The sequence below is a fragment of the Megascapheus bottae genome, chromosome 24, assembly GCF_031878675.1.
Source record: "Megascapheus bottae isolate mThoBot1 chromosome 24, mThoBot2.hap1, whole genome shotgun sequence".
NCBI classification, from domain to species: Eukaryota; Metazoa; Chordata; class Mammalia; order Rodentia; family Geomyidae; genus Megascapheus; species Megascapheus bottae.
The window spans coordinates 19,153,095-19,165,197 of NC_143532.1; the positions used below are offsets into that span (position 1 = coordinate 19,153,095).

Sequence of the window (12,103 nt, forward strand, 5' to 3'; positions counted from 1 at the left end):
GTTCTCCAGGCTTGGGCCTCTGCCCCAGCAGAGACCCACACTACAGCCCCTCTTTTCTACCCCTAAAAGAAATAACAAATTGTTGGGGCAGATTCTACTGTCCACAGCACAATCTATCTTGCTTATCTCAAGTTGAGTAGAAAGAGCACTATTCTGGGATTTCTTTTTTTTTTTCCCCCGGTGGGTTTTGGGGCTTGTACTGTTGTCTGGGTGCTGTCCCTAAACTCTTCAGCTCAAGACTACCACCCTATCCCTGGGCCTGGGTATTGTCCCTGAGCTCTTCAGCTCAAGGCTACCACCCTACCCTTGAGCCAAGCCCCACTTCACGTTTTCTAGAGGTTAATTGGAGATAAGAGTATCAGGTCCTGGGGTTGGCTATGAAACTTGATCCTCAGATCTCAGCCTCCTGAGTAGCAGGATTACAGGTATGAGCCACCACACCTGGCTTGGGATTTTTTTTTTCTATGATATGTGCGCCTTGCCAGGTGCTGGGACTTGAAACCTAGGTCTAGGTTTGGCCTGAAGCTAACCAAGGTTTGGTCTGGCCTCTGTTTTCCAATCTGAAAGGAGCAGTGGTTCTGCTCACTTCCTGGGAGTGCTAGTGAGACCCAGAGGAAACACTCCAGGAGATGGTAATGTGTTTCCAACTGTATAACAAAGACGAAAGGGAGGAGTTTAAATTCCTTCCTCCAGCTACCCTGGCCTTGTGTACTGAGGGAAAGACAGGGCATGAACTAGAATTTTTAACCTTAGTGAGTACTGATTTTTTCTGAGACTTGGGGTGAAAACACAGCCTTTCCATAGTAAATACACATGCAGGTGGACACACAACTTGGTATGTGATGACTGACTTGACTGACATGAGTTTAGATTGCCTAGGGTCACTAGTTCTTCCAGTGGGGTTCTTGAGCTTAGTGGTTCTTTGTTCCAATACAAACCTGTTCTTGAAGCCCTTTTCCTCAAGGGCCATGAACAAAGGTTCTAGCCCTATGCCAGGATAAGGTCTTCTGCCCTTGGGCTACCCTGTCTGACCAGGCTGTCATACCTGCCTTTCACAAAAGGGATGTAGGACTGGGAAGTTGGGAACAGATGAAGTCTATTCCTGCTTTCCCATGGATAGAACAGATGATGAGTTGCTTATATACTGTGTTTGGCAGTACCTTGGGGAACAGGATGTTTTCATCTCAGGCATCTTACACAAGTTTATATTCTATATTACACTGCTTCGCTGGAAGTAGAAGCCACATGATTAGCCAGTTTCTCAGAGCCCAGCTTTGTCTCTTCAGAGAAATTTTGGGGGCCAGGAAGCTTCCAGAGTATACTGATGTGGGGGTTTTAGGGATGCCCGCACATCCCTTTCTAGTGCCCCCCTCCTTCCCTTTCTCCATGGTGCTCAAGTTCAGGATCTGATGGGTGGGGATGGGGTTGTAAGCAAGAGACAAGAACACAGGAAGCCTTGGCTTCCAGACCTGTCCTGGCACCTCCACCCTGACTAGGCTTGAGGCTTAGACCTTGGCATTCCTCCCAAGGGCACCAAGTATCTCACCAATCCTCAAGAAGTTGGCAGGGACAGGTAAGGGTGAAATACCATTATGGTCTTGACCTTCTAGCCTCAGACACACACGTACACTCTCTTGATGATTCCCTGAGGACCAATTAGGTTTATTTCTAGACAGGCTGAATTGAATTTCTGAGGAGATAGGTGGTACCCCCTGTCCCACTGGGGGACCTGAGGTGGCTGGGTCCAGCAGTTTGGGGAGGCTGACTCCTTTGCACAGATTAATACCAGGGAGTCAGGTAGTTGGCACGACTGTGAAGAAAAAAAAAAAGATGCAAGCTCTGGGCCTCTAGAACATCCAGAGGAGAAATCAAAGCCTTCTCCTGTGTCCTTCTCCATGTTGCCAGATTTCTACCCTCAAAGCCTTGAAAACAGTTTCATCAGTTTCTTTTCCACCCGTGTGTAATCAAAAGCTTTCAATGGCTCCTGATTTCCTTTTAAATGCTTTTGGGCTTTTTTTTTTTGCCAGTCCTGGGGTTTGAACACGGGATCTGAGCACTGTCCTTGGGTTTTCTCAAGGCTAGAGCTCTACCACTTGAGCCACAACACTGGCTGTTTCTATGTACGTGGCACGGAGGAATCAAACCGAGGTTTTTGTGCATGCTAGGCAAGCACTCTACCACTAGACCAAACTCCCAGCCCTGCTTTTGGGCATTCTTGCGTTTCAGGTTCCTGTATCCCCTTTTCTAGTTTGCCTTAGCCTTATTTTCCCTGATCTCCAACTATAAACTATGTCACTCATTTTCACTTAGTGAACCTCTGTCAGAAGTAAATCCAAAGTTTTCTCCTGTGTGTGCATGAGGAAAACATCTTCCCATCAACCAGGTTAATAAAATAATCTGGGTGCCATATGCTAGGGCTGCACAGGTGATAACCAAATGGGGGTGTGAGATGGTCTCTCTTCCCTAAGCAGAGAACCAGGGAAGACTTCAAGAAGGAATGGAATGTCTAGGCTGGGCTTGGAAGAGTGAAGAGGCATTTTCCAGGCAGGGGAGGAAGGACTGCAGAGAGTGCAGAGCTGTGTTGGGATGCCTGGTCAGCACTGAGTTTGGTATTGCTAAAGTGTGCAAGTAGGACTGGGGAAGTCTGAGATGGAAAGATTATGAAGATGCTTGAAGATCTCACACTACTTTGACTTTTTTGTGTGTGTGTGTGGGTGTCATGGGGCTTGAACTTGGCCTGGGCACTGTCCCTGAGCTCTTCAGCTCAAGGCTACCACCCTACCCTTGAGCCAAGCCCCACTTCACATTTTCTAGAGGTTAACTGGAGGTAAGAGTCTCAGGTCCTTTTGTGCCTGGGCTGGCTTTGAACCTTGATCCTCAGATCTCAGCTTCCTGAGTAGCTAGGATTACAGGTGTGAGCCACCGTTCCCAGCTACTTTGACTTCTCAGTTACAGATGAGGACCTTTGCTCTAGGGTGACCCAGGGAGTGCCGCTCTCTCCTCCCTGAATGCCTCTAAGCAGGCCCCAAACAGACTGATAGTGAGGAACATGGCCAGCCTTTGGGAGGATAGGGAACAGAGCCATTCCCTACCTGTAGAGGGATCCGAAGTGTCTGAACGCATTCCTGGAAAAACAACAACACACCGTGGAGAGTGAACTTCAAGAGGGAAGGGCCTCTCCTGCCACCCCACCAAGGGATTACAAGGAACCTTCCCCCTGCTTAACGCCTCATCCCCAAAGCAGAGAGACACCCAGTACTGGACCACATGATGCTCAGTATGGTAGGAATCCAACGTTTTCTAAATAGCAATTTCCTGTGCTGCACTGGGGGCAATAGGTACTTCTCAGGCTTCCCGTTTGTATGGAACATTGGGCATGTGCCTAGGGAGTGGCCAAGACCCCACCTTTCCTCCTCCGCCCATGGGGTCCCAGCATGCGAGGTGTCTCACTTACAGCGAGTCGTAGGGCATGGGCTTTTGTCCGAAGCGGTCTAGACTGGGGCTCTGGTTGAAACAGAACTAAGCCGGGCCACAGGGAGGGGCTGATAAGCTGGGGGGGGTCCAGACCCCACTCCGAACCCACCCCTCGGTGGCGCGCCCTACTGGAGATCTTAGCCCTGGGGACCGGAGGGCTCTTCCTTGAGCCTCCTCTCTCCCCGTTTCCCACCAGGACAGGACCCTGGGGAGGTCACCCGTCCCTACCCGACAATTCCGGCGCACTTCGGGCTTCAACTCTGGCACCACCGCATGGCCTCGGAAATGATCCTCTGCGGAGAGAAGCCACCTTGGAGGACTAGGCGGTTCCCGGAAGCCCCGCCTTCCGTACCTAAGCCCCGCCTCGACGCAAGCTCCGCCCCCGCCCGACACGCCCACAGCCAAAGCCCCGCCCCGCGCCTACGTTCAGCTCCCAGGCCGGCTCAGTCTTCACTGACCCGCCAGGCTTGGCTCAGTCCTCAGACCCTGCGCGCCCTGTTTTAGGACCGTCTGGGCCCCTCGTATCAGAGGCACGGCTCACCGGGCCCCCGGCCCGCTCCCCAGGACGAGCCGCCTCCGACCTCACGGCCGCTCCGTCTCTCCTGCAGTTTTGGTCCAGCCGCTTCTCTACTGCTCCCCACGTCCCCGCTCCAGCCCCGCTGCCGCCGCCCCTCCCCGCTGTCCCCGTCCTCTTCCCGCCCCAGAGCATCCTCTGACCCTTCTTGCTCGGGCAGCGCATCTTGAACTCCTCGCCCGGGCACAGGGACCGGGACCAGTCCTCAATGGCGCGCGTGAAGCAGGGCCAGTCGACCCGGCTGATGCATGGCGTGATGGGCTCCAGCTTTCTCCTTCGGTACTTGTGGCAGACCTTCTGGCCGCTCTGTGAGAAGTCCTGCCAGAGAGGTGGGGCTCAGAACCACTGCAGCTGCGACAGGCGGGGGACGGGGAGGGGGGGGGGGGGTTCCATCTCTTGGGCCTGAGTTGACTTTTGGCCTGTTGGACGCAAGTCTAGGGACCTGGATTAGATGGGGTCCTGGATCATCTGGTAGTTACGGGGTGGGTGAGGGTGGGGTCCAGCCAGGCAGCTGAAGACAACCTCTGGGAGTAGAGCCCAGGAGCAGAGGGGCTTGGGACGAAGTTCAGGTTGGCATCCTGGAACAAATCCAGGACCAGGGCAAAGGGCACTCACCAAGCAATGCAGAGGCTTGTTGGGGACCCTCGGGAGTGAGAACCGGGCATTGTTAAAGTCCTCTGTTGAAAGAAGATACAAGGAGAAGAGGTGCACCCTCCCCCCCTCCACACACATATGAGAGAGAGAGAGAGAGTCACACTATGTTTTAAACTTAAAACAAAAATTGTTGGTTTTTCATCATCTACAATGGTATCCATATTTCATCTTTTACACTAGAATGGATTCCATATAGATCAATGCAAAAAAAATTAAGCCATAATTAATAAAAGAAAATGCAGATAAATTCCCATATAAATGGGGAGAGCCTTTGTTAGTAGAAGCCAAATACCTAAAAGACTAATAACTTGGACTGCATAAAAATACCTTTCTGGGGGCCAGGGTTTGGCCTAGTGGTAGAGTGCTTGCCTAGCATGCATGAAGAGACCCAGGTTCGATTCCTTGGTACCACATACATAGAAAAAAGCTGGAAGTGGTGCTGAGGCTCAAGAAGTAGAGCTCTAGCCTTGAGAAAGTCCAAGGACAGTGCTCAGGCCCTGAGCTCAAGCCCAGGACTGGCAAAAAAATAAACAAATAAATAAATAAATGAAAAAAATAGTTCTATTAATTTTATATATGAGACAATTCCTCTAATATTTGCAAGAGCTCCTAGAAATCAAGACAGAAAAAGAAGCAAAAAAGGAAATGATATTGTGTATTGTGTAGACAGCCCTATTTTATTCATAAGAAGAATATCCATTTATTTTATTTTTGTACTGGTACTGGGGTTTGAACTCAGGGGTTGGGTGCTGTCCCTTAAGCTTTTTCACTCAAGGCTAGGACTCTACCATTTGAGCTACAGCTCTACTTCCAGTTTTTTGGTGGCTAATTGGAGATACAAGTCTTACAAACTTTTTTTCTCTGGTTGAATTAAGCCTTTGATCTTCAAAGTTTGAATGATTACAGGTATGAATCACTGGTGCCTGGCAAGCGTGCATACTTCAACTACATTAACATAACAATTTTGACTTATTAGACTGGGAAATATCTAAGAGCATTTTATCATACACTGCCAGGGGAGATGTAAATTGCTTGGAGCTTGGCATTATTTATTAGACTTGTAAATGCACATGTACTATTCGTAACTGGTACTTGGACTGCTTTTTCTGAAAAGCACTAATTCCTTACTTGGGCTCACAAATCAACCAGAGGCAGGAAAAAAGCTTGGCATCCCTCCCTCCATTTTTTAAAACTGTTTTTGAGCCACATTTTTCTTTCTTTCCTTCTTTCTTATTTTTTTGTGTGTGTTGGGGGGGGGGAAGGTCAATTGTACAGCTTGAACTCAGGACCTGGCCACTGTTCCTGAGTTCTTTGTGCTTAAGGCTAGTGCTCTATCACTTTGCCACAACCCACTTTCAGTTTTTGAGTGGCTAATTGTAGATCAGAGTCTCATGGGAACCTTTCTGCTTGGGCTGACGTTGAACCATGACCCACAGATCACAGCCTCCTGAGTAGCTAGGATTACAAATATGAGCCTCTGGCTTGAGCCATTCATCTTGCAATCCATGAAGGAAGGGACTGAGGATGACCTGTCAGAAAGGAGGAAACTGCCCCCCAATACAGATCCTCCTAATGCAGATCTCCCGCCAGGCAGCAATGGTCATTCTGACCAGCTGCTCTCTTCAAGTGATGACAGTGATAATCACTTCTTCAGGACCCCTTCGAGACCAGCCAGCCACACTTGGACCAGGAGTGTTTAATATTCTTTTCTCTATTGAAACCTAAAGGTAATGTCTGTACCTGGAGGATGAACCAAAGTACTTTCATCTTGAGGTGTGCCTGTGCCTTGTAATAAACTATTCAGGTCACTTCCTTAGCCAAGTTGTCAAACATAGCAACACGCACAGCAGGTGTGTTCCCTGGTTGCTGCATTTGTGCCTACATGGTGTCTGTCACCTGTGACAGACTCCAGCCAGCAAGGCTTAACCTGGCTGAGCCGGACTCTACATGCGACCCACGTGTTCTCCCTCATTCATGGGACATGCCTTTGGGTGTGCCTAGGAGAGTTTCAGGGGTGAATTACTGAAGGGGTGCCTAGGAGAGATCCAGGGGTTTAGGGGTGGCTAGTCCAAAGCCATGGTTACTATTATTCCTACTACAGCAATCATCAATTTCCTCACAGTTCTCTCTCGGTTAATAAGGTAAGTAGGACATACATGTCCATACAAGCTTCCTATCTCTTGCCATGCGAGAATTTGATGGCAACCAGGACATCACATCTGTAATCCCAGTACTCAGGAGACTGAGGAAGAATGATTAAGGCCAACCTGGGCTACATCTTAATACCTTAGCTCAATAAACCCAAACAAGAGCTGGGAAGGTGGCTTAGTGGTAGAGTACTTGCCTAACATGCATGAAGCCTTGGGTCACATAAGCAGAAAAGAACAGAAGTGGTGCTGAGGCTCCAATGGTAGAGTGCTTGAGTTCAAGCCTCGAGACTGGCAATTAATCAATCAATATAAAGTAAATCCAAACAAACTGGGTGCTAGTGGCTCATACCTGCAACCTCAGCTTCTCAGGAGACAGATATGAGGATTGCATTTCAAAGCCAGTAAGAAACAAAAGTCCATGTCAGGACAAGAAAGTTGAGGAGACCCTTAGCCAGCGAAAAGCTGGAGGTAGTGTTGGCTCAAGTGGTAAGAGTGCCAGCTCAACTAGTGGCATGAAACCAAATAAAAGGGTCAAGGGGGCCCCGCACTAGTGCATGGCAAGGTGCCAACCTTTGCAACAGTAGGTGGTGGACTGGCAGTGCTGGTCAGGGAGGCAGGCCTTGACTGTGTCCATATCCATACGGCGCAGGGTGGGCAGCGCTGGGTGGTAGAGTTGATGCTTCACACCTGCCAGCTGGTTGGGCCGGGCCTCCTGTGGGAACGGGATGGCCGGGGACATATACACATGCGCAGAGCCATCGTTCCAGGGCACCACGTCCACGATTCGAGCCATAGCTGAGGAGCAGGGTGCAGAAGGGGGTTAGCTGAGGCTCCTGCCAGTCAGAGACCCTCCAAAGAGGGACACTCCTTTAGCCTGCCTGTGAGTCAAGCATTTATTGACTCTGACCACACACACACACACACACACACACACACACACACACACACACACACTCACAGAGGCAGGCACACACACAGACTGTGCCCAGGGGTGGTTGGCGTTGTGTGTTCAGGGACTGGACTAAGAGAGGTGGCATTTGAACAGAAAAAGGAAGCCATGGTGTAGTTGAAAATGAGCTCAAATCTAACTGTGGATATGCCTTTGCTTAAGACATCTGGCCTTTCCCCCAGACTCTCCAGAGAGATAGAGGGTTGTTTTCAAGAAAGGGAAGAGGCATGGTAGATTTGAACTGGAGAAACAAGGTTAGAGATGTAGTATCTGCTTTTTAGTGGATAGTCTATTTTAGGTTGAATTGAAATGTTACTAAACTAGAAAAACTCCTCTCTCTCTCTCTGTCTCTCTCTCTGTCTCTCTGTCTCTCTCTCTCTCTCCCTCTCTCTCCCTCTCTCCCTCCCTCCCCCCCCCCTCTCTCTCCTTGTGCTGGGGATAGTGAGCCTTTGACATGCTAAGTAAATGCTATGCCATTAAGCATCTACAGTTCTTCAGTAATTTACACTTTAGTAAGAATTTGACTCAGTTTACTATCTTCCCTACTTTAAGTTGGAGATGAGAGCTGGAGAAAGGGACTAGGTAAGTAGAAAGAAAGATGGCTTTTTAGACCTGAAGGAGCTAGGAGAAAGCAGGGTGACAAGGCCTGGGGAAACTGCCTGGGGGTGGCAGAGGTGGGATATGGGACGTGATGGGCCAGAGCAGGGAAGGAAGAGAGGGCTCTTCACTTCTCCCCACCAATGATACTACCTTGTTTTCAGGACACAGATCCAGGTACACAGATTTGTAAGGATCTCGTGTTCCTCCAGTGCCCAGTGGGCAGGAGGGGGAGTGGAGGGAGTGGCTTGATAAACAGCCAGAAGGGAATACTGCACAGAGACAGTGCCTGTTGCAGTTACAATTGCAGCCTGATTGTGAGGGCGTTGTGCCTAGCAACGTTGCTAGGGTACCCAGACACTGGGCAACTCTCCTTCAGCCTTCTTAAAGATCAGGCTTGTGTGGGCTAGGGGCAGCTGCTGAGCTGACCTCAGCCTGTGCGATACTGGATTAGTCATCATCTCTCTCTAGGTCCCAGGTCCAGCATTAGGGCTGTTCCCCCCCACACTCCTCAGGGCTCTGTCTGCTGCCCCTTGGAGCTCTGTGGCTGGAGATTAGCTGCGGCCAGTATCCAGGGTCAGTGCAGGGATAAGGGAGAGTGGTGGCTCAGCAGGCCAAGGATTAGGAGCTGATACTCATCCCTGCCAGCCACCTGCAGGACCCCAGGCTTCCTTTCTCCCAGGAAAACCAGGCTATGGTGTCTGAGCCCTGGGATTGGAGACAGATCCCCCACCCCCAGCCTCTCCCGCCTTGGCCCAAAATAAAACAAAACAACAACAAAAACTTGGGAAAGCTTGGCTCCTTTGCATATATTTAGGCATGCATCTTGCATATGTCCACCTAAGCACTGAGCCACTACCAGAGACTTGGGAGGACTTTGTTCCCAGTTGCTCCTTTCCCTGTCCTGAGTAGCATTCCCATGTCTGGCTCCTAGCAGAAAGCCTTCCCAGAGGACAGCCTCAGCTTAGTTTTTAACTTTTTTCTTTTTTTTTTTGCCAGTCCTGGGAATTGAACTCAGGGCCTGGGTACTGTATACTTTTTGCCCAAGGCTAGTGCTCTGCCACTTGAGCCACAGAGGCACTGCCAGCTTTCTCTGTGTATGTGGTACCAAGGAATTGAACCCAGGACTTTGTGCATGCTGGACAAGCACTTTACTGCTAGGCCACATTCCAGGCTCAGTTTTTACTTCTTTAAGAGTTATATAGTACAAAAATAATACAGAAAACATATACATATTACTAGTAATTTATAAACTGAGACCCTTTACTATTTAGGACCTGGGGTTCTAACTTTGCATAATAGTAGCATTTTCTTAAAAAGAAAGACAGGGAAGCTGGGTATTGATGATTCATACCTATAATCCCAGCTACTCAGGAAATTGAGATATGAGGATCACAGTTTGAAGCCAGCCCAAGCAGGAAAAGTCCATGAGACTCTTATCTCAAGCTAACCACCAGAAAACCAGAAGTGGTGCGGTGGTTCAAAGTGGTGGAGCACTAGCTTTGAGCTGAAAAGCTCATGGACAACACTCAGGCCCTGAGTTCGAGCCTCACAATCTAAAAAAAAAAAAAAAAAGAAAAAAAAGTAAAAAAGGAAAGCACGAGGGTTGGAGAGGTGACTCAGTTGACAGAGCACTAGCCAAAAGTGGCAGGTACCGAGTTTGAGTCCTGATCTTGAACCAAAATAAAAAATTGGGCACAGTGGCTTACACCTGTAATTATAGCTACTCAGAGGCTGAGATCTGAGGATCTCGGCTCAGAACCATCCCAGGCATTAAAGTCCACGAGCCTCTCATCTCCAATTAATCACCAGAAAATGGGAAGTGGTGCTGTGGCTCAAGGGGTAGGGCAGTAGCCTTGAGCTGAAGAGCTCAGGAACAGCACCCTGGCCCAGAGTTTATGTCCCATGAATACCACCACCACCAACAACAACAAAAAAGAAAGGAAAAGTAAACCATGAAGCTGGGTTTGGCGGTGATGTATTCCTGTAATGCCAACATGAGTTCAAGGTGAACCCGGACCATATGGCAAAATCCTTTCTCAGAAACCAAGGAACAAAGGCACAAAGATGATGATCATTTAAAATAATATTTATTCAAATAAACTCCAGCAAATAGAAACAAGAGTTTTAATTTCCTTGTTGCTGTTGTTTTCTTTCCTTTTGTTCATCTGTCTTTGGGAGAGTAAGGGAGGGCACAAAAATGGAGGGACAAAGGCTGAAGAACTGCAGCAGTGGTCCTCGCTTGACACTATGTTGAAAATGAACCATATGAGCTGGGAGTTTGACCTAGTGGTTAGAGTGTTTGCCTAGCATGCACGGGGACCTGGGTTCGATTCCTCGGTACCACATACATAGAAAAGCCAGAAGTGGTAGGATGGCTCAAGTGGTAGAGCACTAACCTTGAGAAAGCCCAAGGACAGTCAGTGCTCAGGCCCCAAGTTCAGTCTCCAGGACTGGGGGAAAAAAAAAAAAGAAAGAAAGAAAATGAACCATACAACTTATGGGTGGGGATGGGAAGGAAAAACTGGGAGAGAATGAGTGAAGGAATGTACTCATTACCTGACTTAATGTAACTGTAATCCCTCTGTACACCACCTTTACAACAACAATAAAAATGAACAAACAAGCAAACAAGAAACACCTAGGAAAGGTGGCTTCTGCCTCTAATCCCAGCTATTGGGGAGGTAGAGATGGTGGGTATCATGGTTCAAGGCCATCCTGGGCCTTACTATTTACCCTGAGACTGTTACTGTAACATAGATTCTCTGGAGTCTGTCCCCACCCAGTTCTCAACCTCATCTTTTCCTTCCCTAAATCTACCAAGATTTACTTCCTCAATCTCCCCACCTTGGTCCCCAAGGTTCGTTTGAGCCTACGGACTCTACTCTGGCACAAGCCACTCTGTGGCTTGGAGCACCATTCTCTGGATCTTGGCAGCTGTGTCTTGTTGCATTTCCCATCTCAGTCCCTGGACTTGAGCTTTTCCCAGGCCTGCTTGCCCCCTCCCCATAGCACACATCTCTGCCCTGTTGCTTTCTTTCATGATTCTTTGTATACTGTGCAAAGAATCATAGGTCTCTGTTTCCCTTTGAGGAGAGACAGTTTCCTCCATGTAGTCAGTTATCCACCAGGCCTTATGTTCTGAGATGTGTCATTTATAGTGTCAGTTTGACCGACTGAAGGATGTTCAGAGAATTGAAGTGTGTTCTGGGTGAGTATGTGAGGGGTATTTCCAGAGAAGACTGGGAGCACAGTAAGTGTGGAAGACCTGCCCCTAATGAGGGCACCATCCAATCATCTGGGACCAGATGGAACAGGATGAAACTGGAAGATGGACAATGGGAAGGAATCCTCTCTGGTTCTTCCTCCCTTTTCTCCCATGGCTGCCTGGGTTCTTTGTTCCTTAGAGTCTGGGACGTGCACCAAGCATCGTTGTGGGGCTATGGGGGTGGAGACCTGCACTAAGACTATATTGTCTGCCTCCCTGGTTTTATATTTGTTCTATTCAATGGAGAGCCCTGGGTAATACAGAATTGAGTTACAATGGTTCACCTGGGCCGGTGTCCATTTTGGCAGAGGTCAAACCATGGAAAACTGTTCTTGATGTCTGTGGTATTGTTGGGGGGGGGGGGCACAAATCATGAGACCAGTGGAGTCAGGAATGGAAAAGATGTTTTATTGATCTATAATGCCCAGAAACTTGAA

At 48.8% G+C, this 12,103-nt stretch overlaps 1 protein-coding gene across 3 annotated transcripts; it reads right to left on the reverse strand.

Moving 5' to 3' along the window:
• Positions 1-1,603: 1,603 nt before the first annotated feature.
• On the reverse strand, positions 1,604-8,697 carry Spmip8 (sperm microtubule inner protein 8). 3 transcript variants are annotated; one of them, XM_090357026.1, is made up of 8 exons: positions 8,552-8,697; positions 7,423-7,647; positions 4,664-4,725; positions 4,192-4,366; positions 3,703-3,767; positions 3,455-3,519; positions 3,093-3,125; positions 1,635-1,810 (listed from the first exon to the last, which is right to left on the reverse strand). In XM_090357026.1, the coding sequence occupies exons 2-8, from the start codon at positions 7,643-7,645 to the stop codon at positions 1,780-1,782; spliced, it is 654 nt and encodes a 217-aa protein (XP_090213152.1). In that variant the 5' UTR covers positions 7,646-7,647; positions 8,552-8,697; the 3' UTR covers positions 1,635-1,779. The 3 variants fall into 3 exon arrangements, with proteins under 3 accessions (XP_090213150.1, XP_090213151.1, XP_090213152.1); XM_090357024.1 differs by lacking the exon at positions 3,455-3,519 and having other exon boundaries at positions 1,604-1,810; XM_090357025.1 differs by lacking the exon at positions 3,455-3,519 and having other exon boundaries at positions 1,604-1,810; positions 8,540-8,697.
• Between the last annotated feature and the right edge of the window lie 3,406 nt (positions 8,698-12,103).

Coding starts and splice junctions, on each gene's coding strand:
- Spmip8 (XM_090357024.1), bottom strand. CDS start 7,645: ATGGCTCGAATCGTGGACGTGGTGCCCTGGAACGATGGCTCTGCGCAT. Junction 4,726..7,422: donor CACCACCTACTGTTGCAAAG/GTTGGCACCTTG, acceptor TTCTTTCAACAG/AGGACTTTAACAATGCCCGG. Junction 1,811..3,092: donor CACTTCGGATCCCTCTACAG/GTAGGGAATGGC, acceptor TTTTCTTCACAG/TCGTGCCAACTACCTGACTC.